Source organism: Siphateles boraxobius, unplaced genomic scaffold (genome assembly GCF_051911475.1).
Source record: "Siphateles boraxobius isolate OS27281-9 unplaced genomic scaffold, OSU_SipBor_1 65, whole genome shotgun sequence".
NCBI lineage: Eukaryota > Metazoa > Chordata > Actinopteri > Cypriniformes > Leuciscidae > Siphateles > Siphateles boraxobius.
In genome coordinates this window covers 9,423,262-9,448,913 of record NW_027509192.1, presented here as the reverse complement: position 1 = coordinate 9,448,913, position 25,652 = coordinate 9,423,262, and the positions used below count along the sequence as shown (strand labels likewise).

Below are 25,652 nucleotides of genomic sequence, written 5' to 3'. Positions count from 1 at the left end.
TAATGTTTGCAAAATTATAATATGGAATGTTCCCTTAACATTTACATAACCAAGAAAAAATAAAGTTTTCATAACTTAATGGGAACGTTAGCAGAACATTGTTTTAGAATATATTTTTCTGGGTAAACACTCAATTTAATTTTTTTTATCTCTAGGGTTCAAAAATGGGCCATCACCCTTTCAGAGCAAATCAATGCCATTGCATCAAAATATTCAGGAGCTGCTCTATTACAAAAGGTAAATATCAATGAAATTGTAAACTTTCCCAGTCCATTTAAAAAAAAATGTTTGTCATATTAATAGTCAGTAAAATAAAGGAGCTAATAATAATGACTTTCTTGCTGCATTCTTTTTTGCATATTTTCATTAAATAAAAACAAATTGTTCTTGAAAAGCAAAATGCTAAAACCATTCTCTCTGTTCGTCCAGAAACTCAAAGATGTTGAATCCATCATCAGAATAGAGGAAGTGGATGGAGCTCGATTAGTGCTGGAATTTTCAGATGAAATCGAGAGAATGCTTGGCAGCAAGATGAAGTCTGTGAAGGTCAGTGTAAGGTGCTCATTTCTTTTTTAGATTGATCCTAATTTTTAAGACTCTGATTCACAGTTTAGTGTTATTTTTTGAGGAACTTTGGTTTGAACTCAAAACAATACTGTTCTCTTTTTCCTCAGAGGCTCGCAGACACAGCTGAGGATGCCGACCTGTATCATGAGTTTAATGCATCTTTAAAGGTAAAAAATCATCAAAATAAAACTGATTTGGTATGTAAAGCTAATTGTAAAATTATGCCATAAATATCACTTATTAAATTGAAATGAATTAAATAAATAGATCATTAAAATATTTTAGTATATAAATAGTACATTTATATAATACATATATTAAATTAAGTAAATGCAATTATTGCATGGATATTTTTGTTCTATATTTTTCTATCAGTTTGACTACTTTAATTCATTATTGGTGAATACTATGGATGAAGAAGGAAATTTCATTGAACTTGGAGGCGAATTTCCATTGGAGGAGAATGAACATTTCAACAAGCTGTCAGTCAACACTTTAATGAGTGACATCCAAGTTCCAACTAATGTGTACAACCAAGGTATGATAGCAATGATGAGAATCTCCACTGGCTTTGTATCCGATTTAAACACTGGTTAATCAACAGGGGAAAAAAAACACTGTTATTTTGAACTTTTGACTTAATTAAATCTCATAGTTTTCGATGCCTATTTTGTCCAAATGCAATATTTATACATCTAAAACTAATTTGCGTCGTGTTTATTTGCAGATCCAGACATTCTTAATGGAGTGTACATGTCAGAGGCATTGAACGACATCTTCATCAGTAACTTCCAGAAGGATCCCACTCTCACTTGGCAATATTTTGGCAGCTCAGCTGGCTTCTTCAGACTCTATCCAGGTTTGATCAATTCTGCTTTCAAGAACATTGTTTCATATTGAACTTCAACAACTAAAAGAAATTGCACTATTAATGTAAAACATATTTCGTTTTGCTTGTCTTTTTACCTTTTAGGAATCAAATGGACCCCTGATTCTAATGGCGTTGTTGCTTTCGACTGCAGAAACAGAAACTGGTGAGACAAAGTAAAGCATTTGACCTAAAACATTTGACCTCCTGCATGTCCAAGTGCTTGGCAATGTAGTGTGGTTGATTCATTCATATGAAATGAAATGTATGCCAATTGACTTGGATTCAGAAGGTCTTTTCACTGACCCAGAGTGCAACGCAGGATTATCTGTGTGGATGCCACCCAAATGTCTGCTTGTGTCTATAGTAGCACAGCCAGTTAGGCTCTGATACCATTGAAAGACTTTAATCTCATTCTTAAGTGTTTAGCAGCTCAACAGCCAGTTTAGTAGGACTGAAACAGGCTCCATATGTGAGTGTATATACAAAGGCAAGTGATTGCAATGAATCTGAATAAACACATCAGTACGAAGACATGGCCATTTTGAAACAAGACAGAATTGGATGTACGTCCTCATTGTGTCTAGCCCTATATAGGACTGTGTAAAAGATAAAGTATCTTGTATACAGTACATTTGCATATTTATGTGTTTGCACTGAAATGGCTTAAAATGGTGATTTGTTTTTTCAATGTGTTTTTCAAAGCCATTTTTGCCAAAGAGATGAATGATGCTGAAATTAGATGACATGATGTTAAACTAAAGAAAATGTACTGTTTTAGTTCAACATAAACGGTGCGTCCGAAATCGAGTATTGTCTGAGTAGGTAATACATTTGAATTTGAACTTACTTTGCGACCGTTAAAAAAGTATCTGCTATATAGTATGAATGTGTGTAAGAATGTAATCCGGACATACTACATCCGCCATGTTGTCACTATCATGTGACCTTCACTGCTTCACTGCCATTCATAAATCCTCTCCCGTGGCCTCATGGGATAGTAAAGTGTCCATCGAATGCGCACTTCAGAATCTTGTCGGAAGTAGGTCACCTGGGAACTTTTCTTCTACAGTTTTTGTAGTTATCGTTTTTAATGTTATTGTTATCGGCCCGATAAGAAAATTTGGCTGATAAAGCCGATAAATAATGGATACCTTCCGCTAAGACACTTCAGATGTGCACTGTTTGCTATGATGGTTTTGAATTGCTTGAAATATGATTGGAATCACTTCAAAAAAGGAAGTTGTACTTAACATGTTGTATTACAACATGCACAGCACAAGTCGGTCATATAGGCTACATAAAATTATATTAAGAACATTATAATTGTGTGCTTGGGACGTGGGGCGTGGCTTTTAATAATGAAGCTTGTTTTTGTAATCAGACTCTCAAAAATTATATACAAATTTGGATTTGGATTTATCGGCCAACATATCGGTTATCAGCTGTCGAATATAAAGAATTATCAGTTATCGGTATTGGCCAAATTTCATATCTGTGCATCCCTAGTGTTTAATGTTTAACTGAAACAGTAAAAATAATAATATATAGGCTATCCATGGTTTTTTTCACAAAGTGAAAGATTAAAATTGTATCTAATATTTTATTAATTAATTAAACTAATTAATCATATATTTTTATACAAAAATAGTACTAAACACCAATATTTACCTACATATAGCCTATATTTAACTTAAATATTTTCATATGTTTTAAGTGCCACGTAAGGACATTTATGAACATTGTTGAGTGATGATGCACACTCTCTGATCAAGGAATCAGAGTTTTGTATCATTGAAATGGGATGTTTGTGTCACGTCTTGTTTTGGTTCATGTTTCATGTCTCTGTCAAGTAATCCCCTGTTCTTGTCATGTGATCCTGCCATGTGTTCCCTTGTGTTATGTGTCATGTTCTGATTGGTTTATTGTCTTGATTGTTCACAGGTGTCCCTAGTCCAGTCCTTAGTCTTGTGTGTATTTAAAGGGTTAGTTCACCCAAAAATGAAAATTCTGTCAGTATTTACCCACCCTTATGTTGTTCCAACCCCGTAAGACCTTCGTTCATCTTCAGAACACGAATTAAGATATTTTTGATGAAATCTGAGAGCTGGATCATTCCTCCATACTAGTCCCAAGGCTTCTTCAGGGTTTGAACTTGCAGGGCCTGAAAAGTTATTAAAAACATCGTTAAAATAGTCCAAGTGACTTCAGTGGGTCAATATTAAGTTTATCAAACGACGAGAATACTTTTTGTGTGAAAACCCCCCCAAAAATAACGACTTTATTTCAACTATTCATTTCCTTCTCTCTGGGCCTCGAGTCAGGTTACTAGTTTAACACCGTACGCTTCTGTTGTACGTCACATGCATCACCCACATGGACCAGTTTCGGCCAATAGTGAGCCTACGTGTGACGTAGCTCTACGCAATTACACTAGTTTAACTGACTAGAAGAAGCCTATGGACTAGTATGGAGGAGTGATCCAGCTCTCAGATTTCATCAAAAATATCTTAATTTGTGTTCTGAAGATGAATGAAGGTCTTATGGAGTTGGAACAACATGAGGGTGAGTAAATACTGACAGAATTTTAATTTTTGGGTGAACTATCCCTTTAAGCCCTCATGCATGCCTTGTAACTTTGTCAAGTATTGTTTTCCTGTAATCACTGTTGGTGATGTCCATGTCCATGTCTCGAGTTTCATGCCATGCCTTTGTTTTGTGTTTGATCTTGCTTTTGAAGAGTATTAATACACTGCACTTGTGTTCTACAACTTGCCTCCAGTGGATCACCTGTTACAGAATCAAACAATGAACCAATCAGAACAGAGACATGAAACGAACCAAAACAAGACCTGACAGTTTGAACTGATTCACAAACTTAGCTCAATGTTAATATATAATGCCCAGTCCTAGGCCTACATTGGATACTTTATAATAACTTATCATTATTATAATAAATCATTTAGCATTGCCTTCCATACACCGATCTGTCCTGGGCCATCTTCTAAGAAAATCCTCTCTCTCTGTCGCAGGTATATCCAGGCTGCCACCTCTCCTAAGGACATCATCATTGTGGTTGATGTCAGTGGCAGCATGAAGGGTCTGAAAATGACCATTGCCAAACACACCATCAACACTATCCTGGACACGCTCGGGGAAAATGACTTTGTCAATGTTATTGCAGTAAGAGCACACCTTGCTTTCCATATAGCATCATTTTATCATTTTATCAGCATTGTAAAATTTTGCACGTCCTTTCCGTAGTACACTGATTATGTCCGCTACGTGGAGCCCTGTTTTAAGGGAACATTGGTGCAGGCAGACTTGGACAACCGCGAGGTAAGTTGATTATCCACTTCACTTGAGCCTGAGTAACTAAGCCAATGACTCCAATCGGCACCGCAGGATACCGGCAACCTACCCTTCCCTCATATGCACTCACGTATGCCTCGCACACATAGTTACACATTATCATTTTCTTTTCTATAATCTATTTAGATATGTTTTATTTATTATCTTTATCATTTATATTAGATTTGTTTTTTTCGTGTTGTTATATCTCTGAATTATTACATTTGATTTAATATTATTTAGTTCTTGTGCAATTTTATGTTGAACTCTTTTCGTTCCATGTGACTCTCATTTCAATCAAATCTAACCACTCCCGAGTCCCTCCATCTGCCTTTGGTTGGAAAAACAGATTGTCCCAGCCCAAACTCATCCCACTGGTTAAGCCAATGTCGCAATGTCGGCCTGGTGTCAAAATTTTTACACTTTTTGGGAAATCTCTCTATATATATATATAAATTACTTGCTTCACAGAAGTGAATGTTTGCACTTGAATTAATTTTTTTCAGCAATCACTGAAACAAACAGTGTTTCTTTTCAGGGACACTATAGGCTGTAGCTTTGGGAAACTAGGCTCATACTGATTCTGCTTTTGCTTTTAGTCATGTGATGGGCTAGTGGGTGCATGATTTGATCTAATGTGCAACTTTTTTGCTTGTTATGTATCCGAGAGCAAGTAGTGGCGTACTCTAATCTCTGGAATTACAGTTGGATACAGAATTATAGTGCGATCGGATAGTGAAATTACTGTAGGTAGCACGTTTCATCCTTTGGATCACTCTCGTAATACTGTTTTGTTAGTGAAATCAAAGCATATATTTATATATTGATAATGCCACAAACTGATTAAAAAAATCATTTTAATTGAATTAATTGCATGATAAGCTGATTAATTAATCACAAATATTCTCACATATCAGTGTTTGCGAAGAAAAGACCCCAAATGAGGATAATTCAAAGACTTTTTCTGCACCCCTGAGCACACTAAATGGCCATACAACTTAGTCTACTATTGTGCATCTCTAAATACCCACAAGTAGGATAATGTAAATTGTGTAGGACAGTTGGACAGGTCTGTGCATTCACAGACTGGGACTTAATAGGCTGTCAGTAGAGCTCGTAATGATATTCCAGGTCTAAGTCACTGCATCTGCTCAAGGTTCTGACACAGATCCTCTAAGAAACACTCTGAAAGACAGCAGCACAATGAGATCCCTGTCCCACCGGCTCAGATGATCTTGATCCTATGTTTTGTCCCATTTTTGCATCTCTCTAAGTCTTAACCCTTTAATTGCCACTGGTCAGTTATTATCTGGGAAAAAGACATGCAAGTTGTCATAATTATGTTTTAAAAAGAAGTGAGCAATACGAATTCATAAACAATATTTTTTTCTCAATTTTTGACTTATTTCTTATACTGTTTAACTCTTTTTTCGCCATTTACTGAAATTTCCCGCTTTTCGTGTTTTCACTGATATACGGTAGGGGGCGCTACTATGCATCTAGAGTATCAAGAGTACTGAATCTCCAGATCAAAACACAAGTGAAGAAGAAGCAGAAACAAGCGTTATCATCTATGGTTATCATGTAAGCATGCGTAAGTAAAATAACGCGATCATCATCAACATTAAACAGCATATAAATCGAAACTGCTTAATGTTACTGAATGAAATGTCTACCCAACACGCGCTATAGGACTGTGCAAGCATTAGGGGTGTTGATGGACTCAATACTCCATCTATGTTTCGATTATCGTTCTGAATCCCATCCAGACGAAGTCTTTGACAAAAACGCGATTTTCTCTCTTTTTTTTTTTTTGCTAAAAATGTTGCTTTTTTAATTAAACTTACCCACATTCAAGAGTTGATTAATAAAGGCATGCATGAAGCTAGAATAAAAGTTAAAATAGTAATATTTTTTTTAAGCAGAGGGTCTGTTCTTTCTTTTGATATATTGCATATTCAGATATTCATACAACACAATATTCTGGGGGCAATGAAACTTTTGTGAAAATGAGCAAAAATGCGGTGGCTGTTTTTTTAAAAAAAACTCTGGCGGGGAAAGAGTTAATTCCATTGCTTTCTAGGACAGTCAGTGTTCTTGTAGTTTTATTTACAATACTTTAAATTAACTTTTAATTTTAAATGTTTTCATTTGAATATTAGTGATCATTTTTATTCATTTAATTTTAGGTTAGGTTTTAGTTGTTTTGAAATTTGTATTCTTTTTTAAATATTTATTTTGATCTTGAATTTCTTTTTAGTATAATCATATTAGTACTTCAATTTAAAGTTATTTTATTTCAGTTAGTTACCAAAGTAAATGTTTTCATCTAATATTTATATTTTATTTCAGCTTCAGTTAACAAAAAAACATTTGTAATAGTTTTAGTTTTAGCTAAACAACACTGGTCGAGGAGAAGCAAATGAGATACTGAGATTTCGATTTTTGGGGAAAGTTTAAAATCCTCACTTTTTTTCCAATCCCATCTCTCCTTTCAGCATTTCAAGCTGCTTATGGATGAACTCCATGTAAAGGGAGAGGCTAAAGTAAAAAAAGCCATGAAGGAGGCTTTCCGTATCCTCGCTGATGTCAGTATCATTCACAATACTTGTTCACATACAAAACATACAAAACTCCATACGATGCCAACCCTCTGCATGTCCCTCATGTTCCTCTTCCTGTCTCCTAGGCCAGAGCAAATGGTCAGGGCAGCCTATGTAACCAAGCAATTATGCTGATCACAGACGGAGCCATGGAAGATTTCCAATCAGTGTTTGAAGAGTTCAACTGGCCTGACAGGAAGGTAACACACAATCTGCTCACTCTACAGGGAACGGAGGCTGTAACATATGACGTACAGCATCTATAAAATCTGCAAACTGCTCTGTAAAATTGTTGAAGAACCTTCTAGAAAAATGTCTTGGTGTGCATTGCTCACTTTACCTTCATAAACAGATTTTAAGACAATGAGACTTGATTGAACAAAAAAAATGTATGGATATATTTCCAAAGGAACAATGATCAAACTACAGTAACATAAAATGTAATGTTTTCAGGTACGGGTTTTTACTTACCTTATTGGCAGAGATATGACCTTCTCAGAAAATGTCAAATGGATTGCCTGCAACAATAAGGGTATGTAGTCAGCCAAAAAATAAAAATACAATCATTTACTCTCCCTCATGTGATTCCGTATTACTTTCTTGCTTCTGTAGAACACAAGATTGAAACGTTTGACATTCAATAAAGGACACAAAAGCACCATAAAAGTATTGTTTTCAGATCTTCTGAAACCATATCAGAGTTTTTGAGTCAGGGAATTAAACTCGAGACAGACATGAATTTTATTTATCAGTGCATCATTAAGGTCAGATTACTAATCGAATGTCCAGTTAACACATTATTCATAATGCATTCTTTGATGCACCATTCAGAAAAGATTAATCTCATGAACTGGATCAACTGATTAATAAGAAATAAAAAAAAGACTCATTTAGATCTGTTCCTGATTTGTTCTGGTGAAGATTTTAAGTTAGTAATAACTCTAACTTAATATCACACAACTTCAGTAAACCTGAGATGTAGTGCATGAGCATTTGATCAAGCTTTTCTGTCTTTTTTGAAGCTTAAAAGCACCATTTTCCACTTATTATAATTTCACTCATTATAAATCAACATATTAGAACCATAAGAGCAGATGGTTTATTGGTAAAAAAAATTCTCCTTTTGCACTGCACGCTCTTTTTCCATCAAGAAATTATGCAAAAATCTTATACGTACATTTTATATTTACAGGATATTATACTCACGTCTCTACACTGGCTGACGTACAGGAGAACGTCATGGAGTATCTTCATGTTTTGAGTCGACCAATGGTCATCAACCATGACCATGACATAATCTGGACCGAGGCATATATGGACACTGTTGTGAGTAAAAAATTATACCAATTAGAAAAACACCAGAGAATTTGATAATACAAAATCAGCTTTAATTCACATTTCATAAATTCCCAATTCTCATTTTCCAAATGTTCATAACTCATTTCAAGGCATTTCAATGTGATTTTTTTGTGCTTTTTGACAGAAACGTGTGCTAATACTATGTATTGTGTCATATTTCCTCATATATCACTGTACTAATGTGATTCTTTCCCATTCATCGGCATCATCTTCTCTATCACACAGCTTCCTAACACTAAGGAGGTAACACTTATAGACAGTTAAACACGCTTCACTGTATTTTAGCATGTATAAATAGAAGACTTTAGATATTTAGCCTGTGCTCAGAGTATAATGTAGTTGTTAACCTGGTCAGCATAGAAGGACTTCTTGTTTTAGGACGCCCCCTACTGTTTATCATCATTTATCACATTTTTCAGGGCATGATATGATGATCTAGCTTGCACTATTAAAATCAACATGAAATGTGGTTTGCAGCCCATCTTAGTTCTGTAATGACGTATTTCCAAGTGAAACAAAAAAAAGTAAAGTGAGGCTTTATTTTACTCATTTTTACTCATACTCAATTATGTTATGAGACTAGAAATGTGCATGTGGATGGTAAATAGGGTTAATTTAGATTTCATGTTGATTTTAACTGTGTGCTTCAGCAGTTTGAATGTTTGGTCTAATGTTTGGTAAGATGCAAAATTGCTTTTTCTCAAATCTCTCCCATAGCTGTTCAAAAGCAAGGCTCACAGTCTGCTGCTCATGACGTCAGTGGCTATGCCAGTGTTCAGTAAGAAGAAAGAAACCCTTTCTCATGGCATTCTGCTGGGAGTGGTGGGAACTGACGTCCCCCTGCTGGAAGTTATGAAACTTGCCCCACGATATAAGGTATAAGAAAGCCACCACTTGGGTTGCTAGTGAAGTTTGAAGCTTATATATATTTACCACAGGTGCTATTTGTGATTTCAGTCAAATATTAGTGGGTGACAAGCTGTTAATTGGAACTAAATATGGAACAGGGTCCACATTATATTTCAGCTCAAAATCAAAAGAGAGAATTTGTATATATATACTGTATATATATATATATATATATATACACACATATATATATATACACTCACAAATTTTAGGACCATAAAATATTTTATAGTTTTCTATTTAATTTATATTTATATTATGACATTATTTTTATAACAAGCATATTTACCTCACACATTTTAGGATCATCAAATATTTAATATTTTTATATTATATTTATATTCTGACATTATTTTCATAACAAGCACGTTTACCTCACAAAATCTCATTATCATAAAGGAGTTTCTGTGTAATTCTCATAATTCACAATGATTTAAAAAAAATACTCACTGTAATATATATTTTTTATTTATTTATTTATATCAGCTTGGATGCTGGCATGTTTTATAAATATTTTACAATTTGAATAATATATATAATAATTGGAATGTAATAGTATAATATAATTGGAAATCTAATGTCACATTATCACACATATCAATTTAGCTTCTTTCTTGGTAAATTATTTCTAGAACATTGTGACTGTACATACATATTTCAACATGTTCAGACTCATCAGACCCATAACTTTGGATGCTTTAATTTTAGACATTTCAATGAACAGCCACAAATGCTAAAAAGAAATGTTAGCACAAATATGAAAGTGTGGATGCTAATGGGTGGTATCTTTTAGCTTGGAGCACATGGTTACGCCTTCCTCATCACAAACAATGGATATATCCTGGCACATCCTGATTTAAGACCACTGGTGAGTCCCTCTGAATCCTCTTACTGTCTCAATCACTCGAACATCTGCTCTTCTAGATAGACCCAAATGCTATGAACAGCTGTATACCGTATATTGATTTGTCATCTCACTTGTTTTTGTAACAGTACAGTGATGGGAAGAAGTTGAAACCCAAGCCTAACTACAACAGTGTGGATCTGTCAGAGGCAGAGTGGGAGGACACTGAGGATATTGTGAGTTTTCCAAATATATGCGCTTGCTTCCTGTACGTATCCTCACTGTTTTAAGGCTCAGAGAAGTCTTTATGATGTCCTGCCCTGTCTGTGCAGTTGAGAACAGCTATGGTGAAGGGAGAAACTGGTACTCTGGCTTTAGATGTGAGAGCAGCTGTGGATAAAGGGGTGAGCATGTTTGCAACTTTTATGTCATAATGTTAAATTACTTTAACTCCTTCTTTTAGGTTAATCTTATGAGTCCTGTCAAGAACATAACAAGAAGAACCATGATTTAACTCAGATCCTCATCATTGTATTTCCCCCCCCATATATATATATATATTGGACATGTTCTTTATAGGATTTCTATGATTCACCATTTTATTATGTGTTACATAAAGTGATAATGAATTATATTTGATGTAAATAATATATTGAGCAATAACCTATAATAAGTCTAATAGTCTTTGTGACTGTATTTTTCCATTTATCCCCCAGAAAAGGCCTTTGTTTCTCAAAAATGATTATTTCTACACAACCATCAATGAAACTCCATTTAGGTTTGATATGCTTCTCACATTCTCAGACTATTTTCCTTCATACAATACCTTCAGTAAACCTTCACATGATGCTTGTTTCGGATGTGGTTTCAGCTTTGGAATGGTGCTTACGAGAGGTCACGGGCAGTACATGGTCTTTGGGAATGTTTCCGTAGAGGAGGGTGAGTTTACAGTATGAATAATAGCATGTGTGATATACTGAGGTGGGAATCATACACAACCGTTCAAAAGTTTGGGGTCAGTAAGATTTTTTTTCTTTTCTTGTGAAAGCAATTAAGACTTTTATTCAGCAAGGACACATTTAATTGATCAAAAGTGACTGTAAAAAACATTTATAATGTTACAAAAGATTTCTATTTCAAATAAATACTGCTCTTTTAAACCTTATATTTATCAACAAAAACAAAATCCACAAAAAAAAAAAACACTGAAAAGAATTTAGCTGCTACCAATTTCTCTTTCTCTAGGTCTTCATGACCTTCAGCAGCCAGACCTCACTATAGCAGATGAATGGTAAGTACTGTTGAGTTGAAGCAAGAATATAAAATCATAACAGGCTTAAATGTATCTTCTGAACACCGTCAGGACAACAGGTCCCGAAAAAACTTAAAACCTAGTTATGTGTCTTGTTAAGTTGAACTTTAACTTTACCCACTCAGGACGTATTGCGAGACAGATATTGACCCACACCACCGTAAGCTCACTCAGCTCCAGGCTGTTGTCCGATACCTGACTGGGAAAGAGCCTGACTTGGAGTGTGAGTTTTCCTCAGCTGTGTTTTACCTTATTTTACAATATTTTCTATGCAGATGCAAAATACTCAATGCTTCAAACAGGCCCCTATGAAGCGTTGCTAATCCCTGTCTTTGCCTGTCGATTATAATTTGGCTAGTGTTTTCAGCTATTTTACATATTTAACATTCAAGAGGTTATCAAAAATACCATCCTGTATTTGAATTGTAATAGGTGACGAGATACTGCTACAGCAAGTTCTTTTCGATGCTGTGGTAACAGCACCACTGGAGGCCTACTGGACAGCGCTAACGCTAACCGGCTCTGGGTAAGAAGCTTTATTTAAGCTGTGTATGTTGTGCAGTAGGCACATACACAAAGCCAGACTTTTCTGTATGTCCTATAAAATCCCACTCTCATTTTGGAAATATTGTTTATAGTCATTCTCCTTTTGCTTTTATCTCCCTATAGGGTAGATGAAGGCATTGAGTCAGCTTTCCTTGGAACCCGTTCTGGGCTCATGCGTGTGATCAGATATGCAGGAAGTGAGAAACGTGTGGGAAAGTGAGTGAGATTGTAAAATCAACACCTCAGTTGCTTATATTATACTAAGTAGTGTGTGTGTGTGTGTGTGTGTGTGTGTGTGTCTGTGTGTGTGTGTGTGTGTGTGTGTGTGTGTGTGTGTGTGTGTGTGTGTGTGTGTGTGTGTGTGTGTGTGTGTGTGTGTGTGTGTGTGTGTGTGTGTGTGTGTGTGTGTGTTTTAGTTATTTAGAGTCCCCATGAAATCAAAATTGAATTTTTTTGGGCTCTTAGTATAAATATGTTAGCCTTACTGTTATCTATAAGCTGTGTGCTCCAAAACAATGACAAAATTTGCATTTAGAAGACATAAGCATTTAAAACTTACAATCTCTTACTTCTGCCAAAATGGATCAATGATTTTAATGACATCACTCTGCACTTCAGGTTCACATCAGATTTTCTGTCCAATCGAATGCTCTCTAGAATCTAAAGCGTCCCGCCCCCCATATTATAAATAGACGTTGCAGCTGCTGCTGAAATCGGTCACTTGTTCACAAATTTACTATTCTCTACATGGTGAATGCTATTTTTAAAAATGGAAGGAGCTACTCGATATGCCCTGCCTAGTCTTCCTGTGTCTGTGGAAGTTGCGTCAACACATTGAATAATGCTGTGCGTTTCAAGGCACTTCAGTGAACCTTTAACATTGGTAGCTGGACCAGCTAAAAACAATTTTTAGCATGATTTGAGATAAAGAAAAACATTGATATGATACTGTTGTCAGATTTTATTTTTATGTTTTATGTTATTTAAAAAAAACAGTATTTTCAAAAAACATTATTGGCCTTTTGGCCTTTCCCCAAATCTCCTAATACTCTGACCTCACAGGAAGTTCTTGACCCGTGTGGACAAAGAGAACCTCTTCACAGTGGATCACTTTCCCATTTGGTATCGCCTGGCAGCTGAGAACAAACCGGGTCAATTCTTCTTCTATGTCCCACATGATGATATAAACAAAGGTGCTTAAATATTGATTATTAAATTTACTTATAGAAAAGTCAAAGTTTCCAGAAGGTTACAGTATCCTGTAACAGTCTCCTATGTCCAACAGGCAGGAACACTTTTGTGGCAATAACATCTGTGACAGTGACTGAAGGGAAAAGAACAGCTATTCCTGGAGGTGAGATATCTGTCTGTCATAGTTTGAATTCTGAAATCTGATTTTACATTCAACATATAATTTACAATTATTAACAATTATTAAAAATGGAGTGACCATATTTGAATTCTGTTTGGTCGATATTAAATATTTAATTGTTCATGCTCATTTCACCTATTTTTACATTTTGATTACTTTAGTCGCAATATAATGCTCATTAAAGTTAATCTTTAAAAATACAAATGTCAAAATAAATATCCATATGTACTTTAATATATATGTATACTGTACTTGCATATTGAACCTAGACAAACACATTTAAAATATAGTCTGTTTCTAAATTTGGGAAAATATACTATTCAATATGCTAGTTAACAAATGATCGATAGGAACCATAAGAAATCCAACGACTTGGTTTGTTAGGAAAATTCATAGGAAAATATAAAACATTACATGAAATCATATTCAACACCACTTCGAAATGTTCCTTCATTTGATACCTTTAGTGAGTACCACTTAAGAATTAGGCCATGCTTACACCTGGCATTGAGATGTCGAATCACAAGTAGACGAGGGAGACACATTCCCGATTACACCTGGTGTTTTAATCTTTCTCTTTTGTCCACTTTCAACCACTTCTGTCCTGATTTCTGCGAGAGGAGGGACTTGGGTGGGTAAATGCATGTGCCTTTTCAGATCTTTCTTTCTAATTGACGAAATAATCTCACGCAATTTACATATGAACGTGAGAGAACATGGTGCGTGGTATGTTTTTCGTCTTCAAAACAAATTTGGGTCTTCAGCTGGCAAAGTTTAAAGGGGTGATTGAATGCAAAACCAAGTTTACCTTGGCATAGTTGAATAACAGCAGCTCGGTGGGTAAAATGGCCATACACAGAATCTCAAAATCCTATGTCACCTCCTGAATATGAAAATCTCAACTTTAAACTGCAGCTGTAAAACGGTCGGATCTCAAATCAGCTCAGATGTGACGTAACACTTGGAGGATTTCCTTATTTGGATCTGGTCTACGTTTGTTACGCCCCTGTCGAAAGTGGAAAAGCTCAAAACGTTTTAGCGTCGTCCACTTGTAATCTGATCAACCAAAACGCATGTTAATACCAGGTGTAATCAATAGTTTTATATATTTTGTCTTTATAAGTATGAGCTAAAATTACTCCTGAGCTACATTGGGTCATTTGCCGTCCAACTCTCCTTCCCAAACTAAACATTTATAAATCTATGTACATCAATGATTAAAAAAAGCACCAATAAAAACCCCTTATGAGTTACTTATGTGCTTTAAACACACACTTCTGGAGGGAATGCCATCCATTCTACGCACTCGGTGGCTTCTGCTCCCTTTCCGATAGTCGGCATCAGATCGTCTTTTTCATCCTGCTCTGGTTCCTTGGCCACCATCAGTGGCTGTTGCTGCTGGCTGTTCCCATGCGTCAGCTGCTGATGTTCATTAGCGACCAGCGTTGCGTAGATGCAGCCGTAGGTGGCCGTTACCACCATCAGCACACACACAACTCCGCACACCACCCCAGCTACCACCACTGTGGCCGTCGCTCGCCTCACACTCACAGGGCGGTAGCGCTGGCGGATGCAGTCTCCTGCTGGCCCGGCTGGGACCTGGTGACCCTCGGCAGCAGATGGGTTCCTGGTCTCGAGATAGAGGGGGTAACAGTGTCTGAACATCTCCATAGGGATACTGCGAAGATCCTTGCCATGCAAATTAGAAGGAAAGGAGCAGTTGGCGGAATCTACATGGCCACCTATCGAATGACAAAAAAAGATAAAATAAAATAGAATGAAATAAAATATTAAAATATAACATATTCATATGTTTTAAATGCATTTTAAAGCTGTTAAATGTGTTTGTCTATGTTAAATATGTATGTGCAGCATCTTTAAATTTATAGATTCATGGGTTTTATTAAATGTATAAAAATTAGGACTTATTCCGGTAAGCTGATGAATATTTTCAAGCTTTGGCTGATAACTAATAAGTGCCTAATAATTTAGACTATTAATTTTATTTAGATTGTTTAGACTTTATTTTATTTAAATCTTTATTAGATTTACTAGTGTAAAAAAATTAAATAAAACCGTAAAAAAAATATAAATTTATTTAATAATCATTTATAATCTATGTACACACAAGCACACGCACACACACACACACACACACACACACACACACACACACACACACACACACACACACACACACACACACACACACACACACACACACACACACACACAGTAGTGTTTCCATGTTTGATGGGGACTTTCCATAGACATAAGGATTTTTATACTGTACAAACTGTATATTATATTCCCTTACACTAACCCTACCCCTAAACCTACCCATCACAGAAAGCTTTCTGCATTTTTACATTTTCAAAAAACATCACTTAGTATGATTTATAAGCTGTTTTCCTCATGGGGACCAAAAAATGTCCCCACACGAACAAGGATTTCAGATATTGCCATCCTTATGGGGACATTTTGTCCCCATAATGTAGGGTTTACCAGGCCACACACACACACACACACACACACACACACACACACACACACACACACACACACACACACACACACACACACACACACACATGTGTGTTATTTTTCGATAATCTGTTTTACTCTGATATATCACAATAAGGAACAAATGATCTGCTAAAACATTGTAACATTGTGACTTTAAATCTCTGAAATCTCTCTAAATCTGCCGATAACCGATATGGTACCAATATATTGTGCAACACTAATTTTCAGCAGTGATAAATGACCTCACTCGCCTGTATACATGATCCATTCCAGCCAGTGCTTGAGTGGGATTAAGTTGCAGTTGCAATTCCAGGGGTTTCCGTCGAGCAGAAGGTGCTGTAGAGCAGTCGCTGGCTCAAGTGTGGTCCGCTGCAGGGTTCTCAGCTTGTTGCCCACAAGCGAGAGCCACACTAAGTTCTGGAGCCCATCCAGTAGGTGTGTGGGCATGGAGATGAGGCTGTTTAAGGAAAGATCCAGGCGCCTAAGCTCAGTCAGGCCTTTGAACTGGTCTGGGTACAGTTCCTTAAGCCTGTTGTCTCTTAGAACAAGCTCTGTTAGACTGCCGAGATCAGAGAACAGATTGACGGGGAGCCTGACAAGGATGTTTTCAGAGAGATCCAGGAACTCAAGGTTGTTCAGCTGGGAGAAGCTAGAAGGAGAAACGGTAGAGAGGAGGTTTCTGGAGAGGTCTAGATGTAGCAAGCCACTGAAATTGGAAAAAGACCCGGGGTTGATGGTGGAGAGAAGGTTTCTGGACAGGTCTAGATATATCAGGATGCTGAGATTGGAAAAGCTCCCTGGTTCCACAATGGTGAAATTGTTTTTTGAGAGGTTGAGGTAGCTTGTGTAGAAGGGAAGCTGGTCTAGGATGGAGTTCAAGGAAGCCAGTTGGTTAAGGTCACTGCAGTCTGTTTGGTTCACATTGCAGGAACAGACTGATGGACAACTTGCTGATGTTCCACACAGGCTCAGAAGGGTCATCAAACTCGAGGAAACTACAAGAAAAGGGAGAGGGTTAGGAAACTGTAAGAGTTGAAAAGATTGAGGATACTTATAATAAGTTGAGGATCTTACTTATAATGTTCATCCTGGTCAAATGCTGTTGTAACAGTTCCTCAGCAAACAGGAGCATCCACTAGTCTACACCAAATGAACGCCATGATGAATCCACCTGGAAATCTCCTGGAATTGCTGTAATTTTTATGATAATAGGAACAAATACCCTTAGAAGAAGATATTTTAGGAGGATAGGTCATATGGTGCATGCACAGCTGGTACAGATTAATTTATGATGGTACTAATAAGCTGACTAAAATTAAAATGTAAAATGAATGCCCTTTGAAGGCTGAACATGAGGCAGACCTGAAATGGATTTGAGTCTTCAGAAGGAAAAGAAAAGAGTGAAAGAGAGTACTTTGTATAAAAGCTTCCCAGAGGCCCATTGCTTTTTGCAGGAGCATAAAGCCTAGTGAAAAACTAGATGCATTTGAGGTTACTTGCTATTATTCCTTTTTGCCCATCACATTTGCTGCATTAAACTATCACGGATTAAACTGTCCACACCATTAGATAATAAATCAGAGCTGAGAATGACATCCGCTTTATCGGTAAAAAGAGGATCAAATAGTGCATTCTGGAATGTCCACTTCTTGTAATTTATAAAATTGTATGAAATCTGTCACAAATACAATTACATTTTTATATCTGATTAAACCGGGTTGTACTATAGACCTATAAAAGATAAAAAGCTTAGAACTTAGGTATGAACTATGGTATGAAGTTATATTAAAAACGGTTAAAGAAAAAAGCATTTATTCTGTGCAAGAAAGTCTTAAATGCTGAATGAGCACAAACAATGACCATTGCTTATTTAAACAAATCAGTGAGAAATTATTATGTTTGCACTTATACTAAAAGCAAATCAGACCAGAAACATACCTTTCTGTAGTGCTCATCTATAGGTCCTCATAATTGCTCATATCAAGGCAGAGTGAGCAAATCAACAGAAAATGAAAGAAACAAGAGGAACATACAGTTGTTCCTCACAGCTTGCAATGCCCAGTGTGTGTATGAGCGTGGGTCACATCAGTTAGTAGGACTAACATTAGAACAGTCTGTGCCAGAGAGAGAGAGAGTGAGAGAGATAAATGGACTGAGGAGGGGGCAAAAGAGAAAAAACATCAGCTGATACAGCTTAGAAATGGGAGTCTCTTCATTTTTTTCATGACTCTTTTCCTGAAGCTTATGATGTTGCAAATATGATCGGATTAATCATGTGATATAGAGCATAAACACATGTTTTCCAAGAAAACATGAATACAGGGCTCTTACTCGCATGAAAAACCTGTAAATATCGAGGAATTACCTGCACTGGAAAAATCATGGAAATTAATAAAATAGTACAATATTCAGGGGAAATTGCTTAATTGTCTTGTTATGATCAGCTCTAAAATATTTTATTGACAAGAAACTATGAATGCAACCTCTTTAAAATTATTTTTTTGAAATCCTGGAAATTATGTAAAAAATACTGTAAATATTTATGGATTTGTTTTAATCTGATATGAATGCAATCTCTGTAAAATACCTCATTTATTCCTATTGAATGTTTTCTGATTTTCCCCTTGTTTCTTCCATGTGCAGCTATTGGAATGCAAGCATCCCTGGACCTGCTGGAAAGATTGTTCTTTTCAATTGCCAAACAAGTGAGTTTGACCTAAAAAATATGCTTAAAATATTGTTAACACTTTACAATAAATCCATTTGTCTACATTAGTTAAGTACATTAGTTAACTTGAACTGACAGTTCAATCTTATTTAATGTTAATTTCAACATTTAGTAATATTTATTAATTAATTTATGTATTAACATTTATTAGAGGATCAGCCTGAGAGGAAACATCTCGTTTTCATGGGGGTCCTCAGGTATTACATTATTGAAAATCAAAAGTTGTATCTGGTAATATAATATAATGGACCTGAGCTAACATGATCTATAATGAACAGCTGTATTTGTATTAACTAACATTAACAAAGAATAATAGCAATGAATGGTTAATTGTTCATTTTAGTTAATGCATTAACTAATGCTAACTAATGGGACCTTATTGTACAGTGTTACCAAAATATTAATATTAAAGAAACATAATACAATATTGATTTCAAATAGAATGTTGATATTAAATTTATTATAATTATTATTTAAACATTTTTAAATTTGATGCAGAAATACAAAAATATACATATTAAAATATTCATATTATAAATGCATAGAGGTGTGAATTTGCTGTGTAGTGTAAAGGTAGACTGCGAATGATAACAATCTAGAAATATGAGATGATGTTGTTCTGAAGATCTTTGGTTAATGGTGTGTATCAGTTCCTGTCCGCCTTACCCTGACGAATGAGCAAATAGTGTTTGTCACTGGAGGTTTCTAAGCGTACATGCACATGCTCACGTCTGCAGCTCTCCAAGGAATTTATCAAGATGCTTGCTACTTAGCAAACACTCTTTATCCAATGCGACTTGCCACATGACTTATTGTCCCTTCTGGGGTTTAAACCTAGGACCTTTCAATCACCATCCCTGTTTCACACAATGGCTCTTTTCTTGTCCTTTGTAATCTGATGCAACACACACAAACCTACAAACAACTATCTGAATCACCTAACCTTTTCCTTCTTGTTTTTTTTCTTCTCTTATTTCCTGTCAGCCAAACAACACAGATGTAAGTATTGCATTGTTGTCTTCACTTGATTTATACATTAAAAGAAGTCAAAATGCACTTATAAAGTACATTACATTAATATAGTACACTTTGGTGTCCTATCTCTTTTTAACAGCATTAGATGCACAAATTTGTGCATGCTTTTTTTATATGTCTATGTCTATATCCCCCTTAAAATGGGATTTTGGTCTGTCAGAGGTCCAGTATCCAACAATTAAAATGGAAATAATTTTAACATAAATATTTTAACAATCTGTTAAACAAAAATTTGTTGTAAAATTTTTTTTTTAGGTGAGCCCTGCATTTTGCATGCAGGCCTGTTACCACAAGATCACTTATTAAAGTAACAGTCGTTAAAACTGACTTCTTAATTTTTATTGTTGCATTCATAATTGTTAACCGCATTTATTAAGTTTAACCTTCAATCGTGTTACCCACGTTATCATATGATAAATTATCAAACAAATATTTTTCTTTAACTTATGGGAAATATAAATTTGTCAATAACTACAAACCAGCATTTGTTACTGTGTCAACCAATTATTTTTTTACTTGATAAATTGTATCTATTTAATTTCAACGTGATTTGATTCAATAGTATTGCTATTAAAGAACACAAATTGAGATATGCACCAAGTTTTGGTAACATGGTTGCAAAATTTGCTTTTGGTATAAAACCTATTTTTGACCCCCTGAAGACGATAAAAATGTTGAAGGTTTAGAACCTTCATTTGTTGACAAAAAAATGTTTTAGGCCCTAATTCATACCCTATTCATGTAAAGTACCATAATGTAATCTCTACACAGGTAACAGTATTTTCCCCAATGTAGTGTTTCCTAAATATAATGTATCTAATAAAATGTTCTTGTCCATTACTAAGCCCTTGCGGTTGTCTTCTTACTCTTTGCAGTGCAGTGATGTGGAGGGTATATGTCCTCTCAACTGTGAGGGCATCGTGAGTGAAGCTGATTGACTTTTCTTTGTGTCATCTTTTGCCCTGACCCAAATGGCACACTTCATATGCACTTACAGTCTTGTGGACTTACAATGGCCGCCGCATACACATGTCCACTAAGTCCACAAGTCCGTAGGGTGTCTCTTTTGTCATTCGTGGCGGATATGCACCCTCGATTTGCACTTTTGTTGAGCTCACACTGAAACGAGCTCCACACCAGACTTCAAAGCTGTGTTACCTCACGAAACGTTGGCAGACTGCGAGTGTTTAGGGTGCAGTTTGGGACAGGGCCTTTATGTAATCTGTGAATCATTGTTCTGAATCAGTTCATTTACACAAACTGAGTCACTGGAATGAATTTTGGTTCAGCAAGGGAGATTGTTAGTTCTAATCCAACTGTGTTTTTCACAGGATGTCAACTGTTACCTTATTGACAATAATGGCTTCATACTGGTCTCAAAGGACAGAGGAGATGTGAGTATATAAAACCAGTCTTTAAGTAAAATAAAATATAAAACAAATCCCACTAATTAAAACAAAATTGAGCTAAAACAGGGACTAGTTGTCACACTTTTTACTCCAGTGAATATTTCTTAGCATAGATCTATTTTTGAAAGTTAATTTCTGCGTAGACAGATAGCTTGAAATATTTATTTAAAAACTGCGGAACATTTCCATCATTAATGCTCAGGAGAAATTCAACACGCAAAGTTACTGCTGGAGAAACCATTCATTTGCTTTTGGGTTATGAGAACTGCATTGGCATGGTGAGCTGAGCCTTTCCCTGAGAATAGAAGCAGAAGATGGATATCTGTTTTTTGTGACGGTTCTAGCTGCACGTTTCCTTGCCCAGGGGGTTAGATGTGAAGGGCAGGTGATGGGGTAGGCGGATCCTCTCCCTTGAGGATTCGATAATGTACCACAAGCTTGTCCTTAGAGCAAACAGATGGGTTCACAAATGAGACATTGATTGAGAGAATGAGAATTGACATTAGACTGCAGGGTAAAATTGGATTAGTTGAAAAAGGTTGCCATATATTTCATATATTCATTGGCCTTTTATTTATAGGACAATACAGTGCAGACAGAATATATGAGTGTTGAAATGGAGAGTGACATCATATATGCAACTGAATATTATGCTTGCATATATTATTGGAGTTTTTTTAGTCGTAGTAGTGTTTTGTGCGACAAGATCCTTTCAAAGTCTGCATGAAACAGAAGGTGTTATAGTCTTTTTCTATTGTAACGTACAGTCAGACGTGACACTCAACAAACCTAGCCAGTTCAGATATTTAATGTGTTCTAGCTCAAGCACACCTGCTATGACTAATGAAGCCCTTGATTAGTTGCATTAGGTGTGCTTAAGACAACATCTGTTTAGCAGATTTGTGCTGTTGTGAGGGATTCTATTCAGTGGATTGAATCATTTTAAGACTGCAAAATTTGCATTTTCAGTTAAATTTTGGGAAACCACATTTGTTGTGTTGAGCTATTTCAATCACTTTTGCTTGATTTGTTCATTGCAAACAGTTGAAAGTTTGTACATTTTGCCAATAAACCTGATTTGCAATGGGGGTTGAATAATTTAGACTGGGAAAGGGCGGGAATTGTTTTTTTCCATCAGAAATTGATTGGATCATTGGATGTTTGTGATTTGCTATCGCTGTGATCTCGTGAGTGAGAGGTTGTCCCGCCCTCGCAGCAATAAACACGTCATCAGAGAAGAGAAGAATATCGATGCAAGAGGGAGGGGAAGATATTTAGATTAAAGAGGACCTATAATGCCCTTTTCATGCTTGAATGTTTAAAAAACACATTCTTCCCAGTCTGTCAGTAAAGCTCTGTTTGTTTCCAGTCTCTATGAAATCCCTCCTTCCAAAAAGCGCAATGTGCTCTGATTGGTCGGCTGCACCAGTGTGGTTTCAACACACTACTAGCACACGTCAACCAGGCCCCGCCCCCTTTTTTGTGTATGTCTTGGGCAGGAATTACTTAAAAAAAGGAATATTTTGACGTGTCCTGTCCCGGAAGAAAACTCTAGCCTACAATTGAATATAATTTTTCTTTTTCAAAAACATTATTTAGTGCATCGTTAATATAAATTATATTTTAGTCTATTGTATTCAAATAATTGTGATTATTAACGTCATCATTATTGTTGAATTAGTTATTAGATTAACAGTTTCATAGCTTTTAAAATGTAAATGCTGTGTATTTTGATGCATATCCATGTCTATATGATGACAATGGTCTCATGCCATAACTGCAGCTGTTTGTAACAACACGTGCACTGCAGAACTATGTGAGCAGTAGCCAAGAGATTAATGCTTATGGAATCTAATCCCAGATTGCCGTGGGTCAGGCAGGGCAGTTTCAGGCATCTGCTTGCACATCTGGATCACTGCACATCAGTCTGTATGTGAGCGTGTAGGTGTGTGTGTCTATTCATCTTGGGAATGGTTAGATTCATACTGTGTTATACTGTATATTAAACCCCAGAAGGGATCATAATCCCTCACTCTGTTTTGTAGTCTCTGTGTATGTTACTAATATGTTACTAATATATGTGATTTCTGTATTTCTTTTCACACAGGTTGGTAAATTCTTCGGGGAAATAGATGGATCTGTTATGGCCCAGTTACTAAAATCTGGCTTGTATAAAAGGTAACTGGACCCTTCACATACCATTTTGAAAGAATTTAAGGTTTTTATTCAGCAAGGATGCATAAAAAGTGACAGCCATTTTAGATTAGGGTCCAATTCTCAATTTTAACCAACTATTAACTATGACTTTTGCCTCAATGAACTTCTAATTACTGTTTATTAATGGTAAGGTAGTAAGTTAAGGTATGTAGAATAAGGCATTAATATGTGCTTTATAAGAACTAATAAACAGCCAATATCCTAGTACTATGCATGATAAGAAGGAACTAGTTAATAGTGAGAATTGGACTCTAAACTAAAGTGTTACCTAAACAATTAATTCTGTTCTTTTGAACCTTCTATATGTGAAAGAATCCTGAAAAAAGTATGTTTTCACAAAAATATTAAAAAGCAAAAACCTGTTTTCAACATTAATAATAATAAGAAATTTTTCATGAGCAGCAAATCAGCATAGTATAATGATTTCTGAAGGATCATGTGACACTAAAATAGAAAACAGCTATTTTAAATTATAATGATATTTCACAATATTACTGTTTTTTTATTAAAGAAATCCGGCCTCGGTGATTATAAGAGACTTTTAAAAACATTTTTTTTTAATATATATATTTTTTATATATATTTCATATATAAATTAAATAATTTCTTACATAGACTGAACTGAAGTGAACATTTCTGAGAAATGATGGGGGAGAATGGACTAAAATCATCACAATATTCATAGTGTTGCTTAATTTTAGACCCCAAGCAAAATGTATTTCTGATTTGATATAATAAAACAATATAAAAATGGTAATTTTTTTGGCGACTAATTGCTGGACATGAGGAAATGCTCTTATATATTGTTCTATAGGGTGACTCTGTATGATTACCAGGCCATGTGTAAGACCGCCCATCATCACACTAGTGGAGCTCGACCACTGCTCAGCGTATGTACACCTTAGCATCTATTAGACAGAAACATCTTTATAATGTAGTCATTATTGTGCTGACACTCCACCTCTGTTCACCTCACAGCCTTTCTATGGTCTGCTGGCATTAATAAAGTGGTTCTTCTCACATTTCATGATGTAAGTGCTGTTTAAGGTTGAGCCACTGGAAGGAACATGAGCTATTTTAATTCATTTGAAATGTAACTTGATTTGCCAGTAGAAATGAATCCTCATATCTAAACTTTCAGGTTTCTGTTGGAGTTCAACATCTGCGGACTTTGGCATAACGACTATGTAGTGGATGGTAAGTTAAAAAGTTATTTTACAGTCCTGTTTCGCATGAACATACTACTGTATGTACTTATTTTAGTAATGACACTAACTGAGTAATAACTAGGTACTAACCATGAACCCCTAAACCTTAACTTAATCCATTTAGTTACCTTACATTACTCAGTACTTTTGTGGGTAAGTAAGTACATTGGAAGTACACATACTGTAAAATAAAGTGCAACCAAAGTTATGAAGGATGTAACAATAAAACTGCTGAAATTGGGATCCAAATATAATCAATAGAGGACTTGCGTCATGTCATGATGTGCTTGTAGTTCACGAACACTTAAAAAATCCTTAAACATATAAACATCATCTCCATCTCCATTTTTTCGTATCATTTAATGTCATCTTATGTAGTGTCTGTCATTCTCCATTTCCATTGTTGTTCATCCCTTTGCTGTAATTGTTTCTCATTGACGCTGTGCAGCTAAAGCTGGGTTTCATGCAAGTAAGTGTGCTGAGTGTGTACATGAGCATATGTCCTTCATCTAGTTTGAGCCTTTCTATAGCCAGGATTGGCTTAGAATGACAACTTTGATCCTGAGATTGGAATTTCTAGGTAATGAAACCCCTTAGTCATCTGTAGTGCTTTTAGTATACATCTAGGTTTTCTAGACAAAATATAAGTAGTAAGCTAGTCTGAAACTTTAGTAGATCCTGATTTATTTTGCGAGAATGGGGAAGTAAGCTGCATTTCAAATAGCTTCATCCAACATCCAACCAGAGGTTTTCAAACTTTTTAATGCCAACATCCACCAAATATGATGTCTCTCTCTA

The 25,652-nt window shown here is 35.8% G+C and overlaps 2 protein-coding genes across 6 annotated transcripts in view; one reads left to right on the top strand and one right to left on the bottom strand.

Moving 5' to 3' along the window:
* cacna2d4b (calcium channel, voltage-dependent, alpha 2/delta subunit 4b) overlaps window positions 1-25,652 on the top strand; it is a 32,033-nt gene that overhangs the window by 4,637 nt on the left and 1,744 nt on the right. For 2 of the 5 annotated variants that reach the window (XM_077210745.1, XM_077210744.1), the window contains exons 2-35: window positions 156-237; window positions 430-546; window positions 675-734; window positions 943-1,105; window positions 1,295-1,426; window positions 1,541-1,601; window positions 4,468-4,618; window positions 4,700-4,774; window positions 7,285-7,374; window positions 7,476-7,589; window positions 7,843-7,921; window positions 8,582-8,715; window positions 8,974-8,991; window positions 9,466-9,624; window positions 10,451-10,525; window positions 10,651-10,737; window positions 10,834-10,905; window positions 11,218-11,279; window positions 11,373-11,440; window positions 11,747-11,792; window positions 11,939-12,036; window positions 12,246-12,339; window positions 12,483-12,575; window positions 13,422-13,552; window positions 13,645-13,713; window positions 18,901-18,962; window positions 19,970-19,984; window positions 20,896-20,940; window positions 21,352-21,414; window positions 23,537-23,607; window positions 24,461-24,536; window positions 24,625-24,677; window positions 24,788-24,843; window positions 25,303-25,323. In XM_077210745.1, coding sequence (XP_077066860.1) covers window positions 156-237; window positions 430-546; window positions 675-734; window positions 943-1,105; window positions 1,295-1,426; window positions 1,541-1,601; window positions 4,468-4,618; window positions 4,700-4,774; window positions 7,285-7,374; window positions 7,476-7,589; window positions 7,843-7,921; window positions 8,582-8,715; window positions 8,974-8,991; window positions 9,466-9,624; window positions 10,451-10,525; window positions 10,651-10,737; window positions 10,834-10,905; window positions 11,218-11,279; window positions 11,373-11,440; window positions 11,747-11,792; window positions 11,939-12,036; window positions 12,246-12,339; window positions 12,483-12,575; window positions 13,422-13,552; window positions 13,645-13,713; window positions 18,901-18,962; window positions 19,970-19,984; window positions 20,896-20,940; window positions 21,352-21,414; window positions 23,537-23,607; window positions 24,461-24,536; window positions 24,625-24,677; window positions 24,788-24,843; window positions 25,303-25,323 — 2,792 coding nt within the window. The remainder of the gene's footprint in view (window positions 1-155; window positions 238-429; window positions 547-674; window positions 735-942; window positions 1,106-1,294; window positions 1,427-1,540; window positions 1,602-4,467; window positions 4,619-4,699; window positions 4,775-7,284; window positions 7,375-7,475; window positions 7,590-7,842; window positions 7,922-8,581; window positions 8,716-8,973; window positions 8,992-9,465; window positions 9,625-10,450; window positions 10,526-10,650; window positions 10,738-10,833; window positions 10,906-11,217; window positions 11,280-11,372; window positions 11,441-11,746; window positions 11,793-11,938; window positions 12,037-12,245; window positions 12,340-12,482; window positions 12,576-13,421; window positions 13,553-13,644; window positions 13,714-18,900; window positions 18,963-19,969; window positions 19,985-20,895; window positions 20,941-21,351; window positions 21,415-23,536; window positions 23,608-24,460; window positions 24,537-24,624; window positions 24,678-24,787; window positions 24,844-25,302; window positions 25,324-25,652) is intronic. The other 3 variants (XM_077210748.1, XM_077210747.1, XM_077210746.1) reach the window with 2 other exon arrangements.
* Window positions 14,875-18,317, bottom strand: lrtm2b (leucine rich repeat transmembrane protein 2b). Its single transcript, XM_077210753.1, has 4 exons — window positions 18,196-18,317; window positions 17,332-17,448; window positions 16,509-17,252; window positions 14,875-15,473 (listed from the first exon to the last, which is right to left on the bottom strand). Exons 2-4 carry the CDS (start codon window positions 17,387-17,389, stop codon window positions 14,995-14,997), a joined length of 1,281 nt encoding a protein of 426 aa, XP_077066868.1. The 5' UTR covers window positions 17,390-17,448; window positions 18,196-18,317; the 3' UTR covers window positions 14,875-14,994.